At 37.4% G+C, this 12,628-nt stretch overlaps 1 protein-coding gene across 5 annotated transcripts in view; it reads left to right on the top strand.

The window, feature by feature from the left end:
- The window catches only part of VPS13B (vacuolar protein sorting 13 homolog B), a 765,148-nt gene that overhangs the window by 655,668 nt on the left and 96,852 nt on the right, over positions 1-12,628 (top strand). For all 5 annotated transcript variants that reach the window (XM_081070819.1, XM_081070821.1, XM_081070818.1 and 2 more), the window contains exon 40: positions 7,092-7,288. In XM_081070819.1, coding sequence (XP_080926945.1) covers positions 7,092-7,288 — 197 coding nt within the window. The remainder of the gene's footprint in view (positions 1-7,091; positions 7,289-12,628) is intronic.

The raw sequence follows: 12,628 nt of genomic DNA, 5'->3' as shown, positions 1-12,628 counted from the left end.
TCAACAAGACCCACTATAGTCATTCATTAAACTATACCTAAACCTATAGTTCTCTGCTTTCTCCCTATCCATCATCTTACTCTGTTTTCACATCCCCTTTTAACCAGTTTGCATTAATTCATCTTTTAAAACACGCTTTTTTAAAATACCCTAAACTTGTGGCTCTCTGTCCTTCATTACATTCTCCTAACATAAAGTTTAAGGTCAGACAAACCTACCGCTATGTATCAACAGTTAAATCCCATCCCACTCTCCAGAATAGCCAACTCTATACTCGCTTTCCACTTAGATGGCTCATTGGTGCCTCTTAATTCAGTTTATCTAAAAATGAATTCATGCTCTCTCTTCCTCTACCCTACTTATACCACAAACCTACTCCTCAGAGAGACCAATCTTACCCATCCCAGTAAATGGTATTACCATCCACAGAGTGGCTTGGGCCAGAGACCTGGGAGGCATACTTGACCCCTCCCTCTCCTCATAACTAAATCAGTCAACAAATTTTTATGTCCCAAGAATCTCCCACATACCTCTCCAGTGTCATTGACTATACGCTAAGCTATCTACATTCCTAGCTTAGACCACTTCACAGCTTCCTAATTGGTCTTTTCACATCTGTGCTGTTTTAATCCTAACACAGTAATCTCTGCACAGTATCCAAAAGCTTTTAAAAACGTAAAAAGACTGCATTAACTTCTTGGATTCAAATCCTTCAAAGATATCCTGTTGACATGAAGATAAAGTCCAAACCTTAATGCAGCATGAAAACTATATTGTTTTTATTACCTACATTTTACAAATGAGGGAAATGAAGCTCAGAGTCATTAAAGAAGTTGCTCAAGGTCTTAGAGCAGTGATTTAAGAGGCAGAGCCAGGATTTTATACCAACAAGATTTTTTTTTTTATAATGAAGAAACAGAAAAATATATAGATTATCTCCATGTGGTTTATAAATGTGTGGCTCAATAAATATTTGTGAATGTATAATTGATTAAAATTACCTTTAAAATACTAATTGTACTCAATGTTATTAGTTTCTCTTTTGAAGTTTTGAAGACAAATATATTGGGTTTTTTTATTAAATTTTATTGGGGGTGACAGTGGTTAGTAAAGTTACATGGGTTTCAAGTGCACAATTCTGTAATACATCATCTATATATCATATTTTGTGTTCACCATCCATAGTCAGTTCTTCTTCCAAAACCATGTAGACAAATATATTCTTATAGTGGGAAAAGAGGTTAATATGTGACTTTTGCAAATGTACTTATAGGCATACAATTAAAAATTTTTTCAACAGAAGCCTCATTTGGAATGAATTTATTTCCCTTTATTAACCAAGGAAAATAAGGTGTATAAAGGAAAATCCTGACAAACACATAACTGACATATTTGGGGATGTATTTGTTTTGTAGTTTTCTATTGTTTTTCTGAATTTTCAGAGTAGCCTGGAATGTTTCAGTTGACATATGCAACCAAAGACCCAGCCTCACACAAAGTTGTGAACTAAATAAAGTTTTTTCTTTGGTTGTCTTCCAAATCTCTCATTTTGAATTCTCACAATTCCTCTTTCTCTAAGCCCCAGGGTTGCTATAGCCCACTTGCATTGCCCTTAAACTGCCTAATGGCTTCCCACAATGGTTCCCAGTTAGGACTGCCTTATGTTTTGGAGCTATTCCAACCCTTGCCTTGTATATGAAAATTTACTAGGACTTTTTCCTGAAGGCCCAATTCTGCTTTCCACGTGACAGCTAATATTCGTAATTTATTATATATTAATTTTAATGGAGAATTTCTAGAGGCAGTACCAGAAACAAGTAATTTTTTCATCCCTTTCTATGTAATCTCTCTACCAAGAAGATGATTTTGAACTTTACATTGTATTATTTGTATTGTAAAAAGTAGTATATTAAACATGCTTTTTCTAAACTCATTTACCTTCTTCCACTAAGATTCTTTTTTATTAAAGCTTATTGGGGTGACAATGGTTAGTAAAGTTACATGGGATTCAGGTACACTTCTTGGGCTTGTATATCTGTTTTCTTCACCAAGTCAGAGAAGTTTTCTGTCATTATTTCTTCAAATAGGTTTTAAATTCCTTACTCCTTCTCTCTTCACCTCTGGTACCCCCATGATGTGAATGTTGGTATGCTTGATATTGTCCCAGAGGCCCCTTAACCTGCCTTTTTTTTTATTCTTTATTTCTTTTTGCTATTCTGATTGGGTGTTTTCTGCTACCTTATCTTCTAAGTCACTAATTCAGTCTTCAGTTTCATTGAATCTACTGTTGATTCCCTTTATTGTGTTCTTCAGTTCTGACTGGTTCTTTTTTATGTGTTCTTTCTCCATTTTTATGTTTTCTATCTCCTTGTTGAAGTTCTCCCTGAGATCATTGAGCATCCTTATAACCAGTGTTTTCAATTCTGCAGTGTTTCAATTCTGGTTGGTTGTCTTCATTCGTTCTTTTTCTGGAGCTTTGTTCTGTTCTTTCTATTGGGACATATTTGTTTGTCTCCCATTTTGGCTGTCTCCCTGTGTTTGTGTCTGTGTATTAGGTAAAGCTGCTATGTCTCCTGGTCTTAGTAGAGTGGCCTTACATAGTAGTTGTCTTGTGGGGCCCAGTGGCACAATCTTCCTGGTCACCTCAGGCAAGTGCTTCAGGTGTGTCCCTGTGTAGGCTGTGTGCCCTCCTGTTGTTGAGCCTTGGTTGCTGTTTTCATGTCAGTGGGAGGGATTGACTCTTGGGCTAATTGGTTGTGAGGATTGGCCTTGACTGCAGTGGAGGAGTTGTTGTGCAGGGCCTGACCCTACAGAGTAAGATTCGCTTTAACAGGGCTCTGATGCCTGCTTAGTCTGCCCTTTGGGTGTGTCTTTTGTGGAGGTGGTTGGGTGGTCTGGTGTAGTCTGAAGTTGGCCACCAGGTGTGTCAGTTCTGGAGCCTCTTGGGAGTGGCTCCGTTGCAGGCCAAGGTCAGTCACTGCCTATGCCCTGCCCAGGGCCACTTGATGTGAGCTACAAAGTGATCCACAGATGGTTGCCACTTGTGGTGGGCTTACAGGTACCTGGCAGAGGCTAAGCTACAAACCAAGGCTGGCTGCTGTTAGTGCCATGCTTGGGGCTGCTTAACAAGAGATATAGGGCACACTGAGGCTAGATGTTCCTTTTTTGGGGTCTGTGAACTTTTAAGAGATTTTAGGAAAGTCCACAACATGAGCCAAGACAGGTTGTTTGTATGGAAAAGCTACTGGAAGTGGCTTGAGTGGGCCCACAAGTTAGGTGGAGTGAGGTCTAAGGGAATCACTGGGGTGGGTGAACAGTGTTAACCAGGTTGATGGAGACTCAGATATGGAGGCCACCTTTGTCCACACACTGCTGGATCGGGGAAGGGCTCAATAAAGGAACTATGGCTTCTGCCAGCATTTATGTCTGGGAGAAAGCTGCCCCTATACCCCTCACCCTGAACCCGGACAGTTCGGTTCTCTTTAAGTCCCTGGCACCTTTTGGGCTGCTGCCCCCAGCACTGGAGCTTAGAGCAAGTAAGTACATCAGCTAGTAAGTCCATGTGCTATCCCTTTAAGAGGAACTCTTGGGACTCCAGCAGCCCTCTGTCTGACTCAGCCACAATCTCCACTGGTTTTCACAGCCAGAAGTTATGGGGACCTCTTTTCCTGGCACTGAAATCCTGGACTGGGGAGCCTCTCATTTTTTAGCGGGAACCTCCACAGCTGAGATAGCCCTCCCAATTTTTAACTACCACAATTGGGTGTGGAACCAGCCTGTTCCATGTTTCCACCCCTCCTACCAGTCTCAACATGGTTTCTTTTGTATATCCTTAATTGTAGGGCTTCTGTGCAGTTAGACTACAGATGATTCTCAATGATCGTTCTGCTGTAGTTTAATTGTAATTTTAATGTGGTCGTGAGAGGCAAGCACAGCATTTTCCTAATTTGTCATCTGAGATTCTTATATTCTTATACAAATGTCTTATCCCAATTCCAACATCATGTCTACCTCTAGTTATGAGTGTTCTAACTCATGGACTGACTCACTGGCAGTCAATGGAAGTCTAAGAGGAGTTAAGCAATGAGATATTCCTTTATTTTTCAAGTAATATGTGTACAGCAGAAAACTGTGTTGAACTATGATTACAATGTTCATGAATATCCAGGTTCAAGGTTTATTATTTTCTTCCAAGTCTAACCCATTGTTAAAAAATCTAACAAACAGGACTCTTAATTACAACCTACCTAATTCTGGTAACAATACTTGAAGTGTTCTTTGAGCATACGAAGAACAAATAATTAGTAGCTAACACTTCTTAAGCTTTTACTATGTGGTATTAAATGAGGTGCTTTGTCTCACTTAATCCCCACAGTAATTCATGAGAGTAGTTCTGTTATTATCCCATTTTTAGAGATATGGGAACAGATGTTTAAAAAATTAATTTACCCAAGGATGCATAGCTAATGGAGCTAGTATTTGAGTCCCATTAGGTTTGACTTCAAAATTCAGGCTTTCATCTTCTATACTTTTTTGTGGAGAATTTTTAATGTGTCATACATGGGCTGAATCTCCCAGTATGTGACTCACCCATTCATTCATTCATGAATTATTCATTCATTCATTCAGCAACATTTTTTGAACATTCACTGTATACGCTTTCCAGGTGCTGTGAAAATCCAAAGCTTAGCCAAATGGAAATCATTCCCTCAAGGAATGTCTACCAGGGAAGATGTTATGTATAGAAATCACTGTAACATAAGGTATACAATGATAAAATCTAAAAAAAAAAAACTATTTGCATTCAGAAAAGGGAGAGAATTTTTCCATCTGGAGGTGAAAAGGCTAAAAAAAGGTGGTATATCATTTGAACCATGATGGATGGAAAAGATTTAAACATGAGACAATGAGAAACTAAGGAGTCCACGGGTATTTCAGGCTGAGAGAGTATATAGAAACAAAGACCTAGAGAGGGGAAAGTGTAAAAAAAGTATGTCATAGAAAGCAAGAAAAGAGAGAATTTCAGGAAACGGTGGCTAAAAGTAGAATACTATGGATATGTTACGTGTCCTTATTGCTGACCAGAATATATGCCTCTGTTCATCACACTGTTATTAGCCTCTTATGCTTAGCCATTTTGTTTTCCTTTCTTCCATCGAGCATCTCTCCACACAGGTAAGTTCAAGTTCCTGTTTAAAGAAAAGAAACTTTGTTATAGATGGAGATAAAGTTATTCCCATTAAAAAATTAAGAATCACTTATTTAGGAAAGAAGGTTAGGAATTATGTATTCATTCAGGAAGCTTTTATTAAGATCCTATTATGTCCCCAAAACTGTTACATGCTAAGAGTATTTTTTAAAATAATGTGCCAGGTTTTCCTCAAAGATCTCAGAGTCAACTAGAGACAAAGATGTAAATAGGAGTTGCAAAATGTAATACATTCTATGATAGAGGACTATTTTAGATATGAAAGTGACATAAGAGAAGCAGTGATCAGTTCTGAGGATGGTACATGATTAGGGATTACTTCCAAAAGAGGAGACACATCTGATCCCACTGTTTTTTCCTAAGATAAATGGGGTCAACCCGCATGTTCTATCTTAAAACTTAGTTTTTTTAAGTTAGTAATATATCTAGGATGTTTTTTGTGTTAGTGTATATAGCTATTCCTTATTCATTTTAGTGGTTATAATTTATTGATTACTTGTTATATAAAGAATAGAGTAACTTCAAGCTATTATATGTGTAACATATATACATATATGTTATATATACATATATTTAATAGATCTTTATGTCGTATTTAATCCCCTGTTGATGGATATTTGATTTTTTCCAATTTCTTACTAATACACATAGTACTGAAGTTAATACGCACACACACTTTGGAATCTCTGTAAAACAAATTCTTAGATGTGTACTTCCAAGCACTTAATGGATGTTGCCAAATTACCCTCCAAAAATATTGGGTAGAAATGCTTTTTCCCACACCTCTACAGAAATGGGAACTGTCAGTCTTTTAAAATTGCCAGAATAATAAATAAAAATATTACATTATTACTTTAATTTGAATTTCTTTAATTACTAGTAAAGTTGAGTATATTTTCATGTTGACAGCCTGGTTATATTTCTTCTGTGAACTATATCAGAGTCTGGGATTTTTACCTATGCAAGCTAATTAATTAGCCTGTCATTATTTGATGGATGCTGGCAGAAGACATAAGATTCTTGGGTCAGAAACAAAGAACATTATTGCTCGAGGCATTTCCAGCAGCATGAACATCATGTTGGCATTGGTTTCTCTTTCTTGCCTCCAAGTCCTGAGGGCAATTGCAGAACAGCCCCCAAGGGGATGCTATGCATGGAGTAGATAGATATGTGACACAGCTGAGGAACATGGAGCTTGTCGAATCTACCACTTTAGAGCAAGTCTCCTGTTTGTCCTGGAGAGAGACAGCCTCATCCCTTAAGGTTTCTCTCTGCAAACACAGGATGCCCTACTGTGATAAAAATACCAACTGATTTTTTTTCTCTTATGCTTTCTAGTTTTTAGCCTTTAACATTTTGATCCTTTAGGAATTTACTTTCATGCAGGAACGATGTAGAGACTCAGTTTGGTTTTACCCAATGGCTAGCCAGTTCTTGCAACCTCATTTCCTATCTTTCCCCTACTTGTTTGAGTTGGCACTTTCATCACATACTGAAATGTATCTGTGTTTACATCTTATACTATTTTTATTCTACTCTTTCATCTATTTCTATGTTACTACTCCAACCTTATCTTTTAATTGCTATAACTTTATGATACACTTAACACCTCGTAGAATTTGTTCCCCATTTTCTCTTTTATTTAAACACTTTCTTGGCTGTTTTCTCATATTATTCTTGAATGGGTCTTTTAAAATAAAATAGGTAAACTGGATAAATGTAAGCATTCTAGAGAAATTGTAAACTACTGTCTTTTACGACCTTATCTCTTTGAAAAAGTCTTATTAATGTTGTAAATGATACAGGCTTAATATGGATTTCAACAAAATGGAAACATAGTATCTATTTGCAATCTCTAAAATCCTTTTTTGTTTTAATATAGATTCCGTGTAGTTTGGAATATTGGGATGAACTCCAGAAGGTTTTTGTTGCATTTCGAGAATTTAGTCTGTCTGAAAGCAAAGTATGTGAACTGCAGTTGCCAGATATCAATCTTGTGAATGACCAGAAGAAACTGGTATCCTCAGATCTTTGGAGAATTATCTTGAACAGCAGTCAAAATGGAGCTGATGACCAAAGGTAACTCTGTGAAAAATGAAATAGTAACATTGTACTAGGAAGCGGTCGTTAAGTTGTCTTACCTAGTGACCCCTCACTTAGCTGTAACTCAGCTGTTTAGCAGCTGCATCTGTCTGAACTACAGATGAGAACCAGGAAGCAAGACGGAAGCTGATGTTTCAAAGTCCACATAAAAATCCTGTGTTTGACTCATAATGCAGTCCTGTAAGCTCTCACTAAGAACCTCTTTCTTAAATATAAGAAGGCAAAATTTGCAGAAAGCAAACTATCCAGTCACCCTGCACCAAAACAAAAAAAGAGAGAGAATGGAAAAGAGCCATACATACCTCAAAAGACTCTTAATTACACAGTAATCAATATGTGTAATGATAACACTCGAGCATTCAAAAAAAGGCTAAATAAATTGAATTGTCTCCTTGAAAAAAGATAAATTTTGGAAATGTTTCCTTCTTAAGTGGTTTGAAAAATAACCTTGAGAGATAAATCTCCAGACATTAGAAAAATTTGGCTAACCCAAATAACTTAAAGGATTTCAAATAGCCAAAGTTTATCCAGCTTTAGAATCTATTTGGACATAATGAATCTCTTAGACTCCGGGTATCCCGAATCATGTCCTCAGAACTTCCTGTTCCACACCCCCTACAGGATGTCTGGCTGGTGGCAAAGAAGGGCCAGGTTATCCCCGTTTCCAATGTTTGCATGCTTAATACATCCACTAACTTAGAAAAAAAATGGTTTCAACAACCTATTTTTCACCTTCTGTCCATGCTCCCATAAAAGAAAAAAGAGACTACATCACTATCAGTGGAACAGGTTTCTTGGATCATATGTTATGTGTATTTAAAGATAAATTAAACTAAAAGATAAAAGTTGGGCCTATGTCCATCACTTTCAGTGTTCTGCCTGCCAATTCTCCTGATGAATTGGCTTTAGCAGTATTTTATTCCTTTTATATAATCCCTTCTTTTTTTTCCCCCAAACAACATATGACATTAACACAGAGCAAAAGACTCCACCATTCCAACACCCTGCAAATCAACTGTTTTCTCTTTTTGGTTACTTTATTTTTTGCCCATTATTGTATGACTTTACAAGGTTATAATCCTAGCACACCACTTGATATTCTGATTACTACTTTATATTATATATTGTTGTGAATGCCTTTTCTCTTTTTTATTAACAATAATATATGTTCATTGAAGAACATTTGGGAAATAAAATATCACAGTGAGATAACCTCTATTAACATTTTAATCTGTAGTCCCATGTGTTTTTCATTGATTATTTTATATGCTTAATAATAACTCTTTTATATTAACAATAATATATGTTCATTGAAGAACATTTGGGAAATAAAGAAAATATCACAGTGAGATAACCTCTATTAACATTTAAATCTGTAGTCCCATAGTGTTTTTCATTGATTATTTTGTATGCTTAATAGTAATATGTTTTATGCTTTATATGTTCTATTTCTGAGTCATTTGGGCTCTTCAAAAATAACTACCTTCCTAGTATGTTACCTAGTACTGTGTTTTCCGGAAGATAAGACCTAGCCAGACAGTCAGCTCTAATGTGTCTTTTGGAGCAAAAATTAATATAAGACCCAGTACTATATTATATTATGTTATGTTATACCTGGTCTTATATTAATTTTTGCTTCAAAAGACGCATTAGAGCTCATTGTCAGGCTAGGTCTTATTTTCGGGGAAACAGGGTATTATATCATATCATACCAGATCTTATATTAATTTTTGCTCCAAAAGACGCATTAGAGCTGATTGTCCAGCTAGGTCTTATTTTTGGTATAGTTAGTTCTAGAATATTTTGTCATTAGAAATTAGAACTGAACAAAAACTTGACACTTTTATGATTAGAGATTATCTTATCATAAGTAATATTTTCAGTGGTTTGAGAAGGATATCCATCAGACTCTTGTACATTACTGGAAGAAAGTTCATAAAAATTACTTGCATGAAACTTAATCTTTAAAAACAAAGAAGGCATGTTGTCCACAAGTGTCATAAAGTTGCAACAGTGTAGTGCAGCTCAGCGGTGATGGCATCACTGTATGTATGTAAATAGAAGCACTATTTCATAGAGAATTTCTAGTTAGAAGACCTGGGTTTAAGTCCTGGCTCTATTGCCAACCAGCCGTTTGACCTTGAGAAACTGAGTCCTAAGCTGAGGACTTGAGTAATGAATAGGAACTAAGCAGTCCAAGGGGTGGCAGGTAGCCGTCAACAAAGGACTGGAGACAAAAGATTCGGTCTCTTAAACCCTTGTCTATTTATCCCATATGGGCATATTATTTTTAATCCAATCACTGTGTTTGTAATAATTACGTCCCATTTACTTTAAACTAATGGTTTGCTTGACCATAGGGAAATAAGTGATTGGTAATGATTATATCTTTTATGACCTAGCATTTGAAGGAGAGTAACTTCAAGCTTAGTTTCCACAGTAGTAGTGACTTCGATTTGCTGTGCTCTGGACAGGAGGCAAGCGATACAACCTTTAAGCCCTGACCAGATACCCATTTTAGCTATTTTTCTTTAATCTCATCATGCATGTATTTGCCAACACACCCATTGCAAAGCCTAAATAAACCCCTTTTATCAGTTAGGTCCTGACAAGAAACAGATGGCACACTCAAACTAGGTGATTGAGGAGAGTTTAATAAAAGGACTATTTCCAAAAGTGTGGGCAGGGTTAACCAATGGGGCTAGGAACCCTGGGGAACCATAACACTCTTAGACCTGGAGGAGCCAGGTGATAGAGCCATTACTAAAAACTCCAAGCAGGTGTTTGCAGGTGCTTTGGATAGAGGCATACAGCAATGTATGGAGATACATCCGAGAAGGAGTCAGGGAAATACAGCCCTCACCCTACTCTCCTCCTACTTTCTAATCTCCTTTGGCACCTCCCACTGGCTGAACCAAAGGACAAACCAGAGGACAGAGTAGCTCTTTGGTATAGTCCAGGGGCAAAGAAGAGGATGGGGAACGGTAGAAAATTAATCTAGAGAGCAAACAGAACATAACCAGCAAGCACCTTCTCTGTTTGGAATTTACAGTTTCTCACCCAGTGACTGGCCTTAGGAAGGAAGCGAGGGAAACTGAAAATGGTGGGCCCAGCTCTCGGGCTTTTGGCCACCTTGCTGGTTCCCTGGGTTTGGTATCAATCAGATGTCGTCTGATGGACCATAACAACTTTCAACTTTGTTTCTCCTCTTACCCTCACCTCAAATGGCTATCTCCAGATAGCCACAAGTATGTGATATGTAATCATACAAAGTACAGGCAATCATCATGTACCACAACAATAACTGCAGATCCTGACATATAAGTTGTTTGATGATAATGCTAAGCTCTGTTCACCTGTGCCAAGTCTTTGGTGGTTTGTTGTCCATACTGCATGGTCATTTTCTCACATTGAATCATGTGAGAGCAGACTGGTTACAAAGACTTTTTATCCTCACCCCACAAAATGCCGGTTCATAGAAGAAAGCATCTTGAAAGGGAAGTGGCTTAGGGTGTGTGACTATTTCTGCATGCAATGAAAATTGAAACTCGGGAGAGGTTTTTGGAATACTTGCATCTTTAGATGTGTCAAAGAAAGAGAAAGAGAGAGAGAGAGATTTTTGCCTACTCCCTAAAGATCCCTGCCCATTCACATTTGGTAATCTTTGAGATAGTGGTCCCAGCTTTTTGTATATGTGTGTGAGGAGGAGATGCTTTTCATTCCCCAAAGCCTTGATTCTTGCATATATAGACAGTGGAGGAATCAGAGAAAGAATTGTGATGGTCAAGGCCCTGGATCATTTCTTTTCTCTCCACTGGTTGAGCTTTATCCTACCAGAAGGTGACTATGGCCTCCAGATATTGTTCCCCTCCACTTGGCTCCCAGGATCTACATTTTTAGGTGTACCTAAATTTACTGGGTACCATTTTTTAAAATCTTTTGACTTTTATAAACCATTCAGGCATAAATTTTGACATTTGGAACTGCTTTGTCAACTATGTTTCTAGTCATACAATGATATAATCCATGATTTATCTAGAAAATTCTTTCTGAGGGCTAAATGTGTTTTTGCCTTCTCTCCCTTGAGTAGAAGGAATGCTTGTGTCTTACTCAAGTATCTTTTTGAAGCCCTTTACTGTTTCCTTTTAGTTGGTGATTGAACTCTATGTAACAACCCCTCCAGGGAGTTGGTCTTTTGTCAGAAAGTCCTTCTCCCAATACACATTCCCCAAAGTATTCATTGTTCCTCCGTTCTCACCTAAAGTTCTAGGCTGATTGTCTTAACAAAGTCTCTGTGTCATGGTGTTGATTCTCTGAACCTTGGGAGATCTCTCTATTTCTCTCTCTCTCTCTCTCTCTCTCTCTCTCTCTCTCTCTCTCTCTCTCTCTCTCTCTCTCTCTCTCTCACACACACACACACACACACACACACACACACACACACACACTTTTTTAGTCAGTACATATAAAGCAGTCCTTTACCTGAGGGCCTATTTAAGCTTGTTGTCTAAGCCACAGATTGCAACCCATTAGTGGGTAATGAAATCAGTTTAGCAGGTTGCAATCACTATTTTTTTAGTAAAATAGAAAATATCAGTGTGAAAAGGACAAATATTTTTTAATTACACTTACATGAGACACCAAGAATAGTCGAATTTATAGAGACAAAGTAGACTGGTGGTTGCCAAGGGATGAGGGACAGTGGAATCAGGAATTATTGTTTAATGGATATCTTTCAATTTGGAAAGATGAAAAAATTGTGGAGATGGATCATGTTGATAGTTGCACATCAATGTGAATGTACTTAATGCCACTGAACTATAGTTTTAAATGGTTAATATACTAATTTTTATGTTATGTATATCTTACTACAATTTTTCAGAAAATAGAGTGTATTTCAAAAAATATCAAAGTATTGTATTTTCTGTAAACCTTCTAGCCCTCCTCCATGTTAATGTGTACTAGGTTACAATAAAAGTGTATTCTTTTGGGTTGGAATTAAAGTATTTTAAAAATGACTGTTCTATGGAGTAGAGACCAGGTGGTAGTGCAGGTGCACACATCCTGTCTTCTCTAAGCCGGACAGTGCTCTCCCAAAACGGACAGAGCAATGTTTTTGCAGTAGCCAGGAGACGGTTTAGGTGAACCAGTGTTTGAGAGACAATACCACGTTGAGATGAATTTCAGTGTGATATTTTAAGATCCTTCTGAAGAGCTAATGGTAATCACCAACAGTTAATATTAAACTGAGTGACCAGTATGGTACCTTGTTTGCCGGGCACAAAAAGAGGGATGGGTTTTTTCTATTATGGAGTG

This window comes from Rhinolophus hipposideros (assembly GCF_964194185.1).
Source record: "Rhinolophus hipposideros genome assembly, chromosome: 13".
In the NCBI taxonomy this organism is placed as follows: Eukaryota; Metazoa; Chordata; class Mammalia; order Chiroptera; family Rhinolophidae; genus Rhinolophus; species Rhinolophus hipposideros.
The sequence above is the reverse complement of the archived record's forward strand: the minus strand, read 5'-3'. Positions and strand labels throughout refer to the sequence as shown.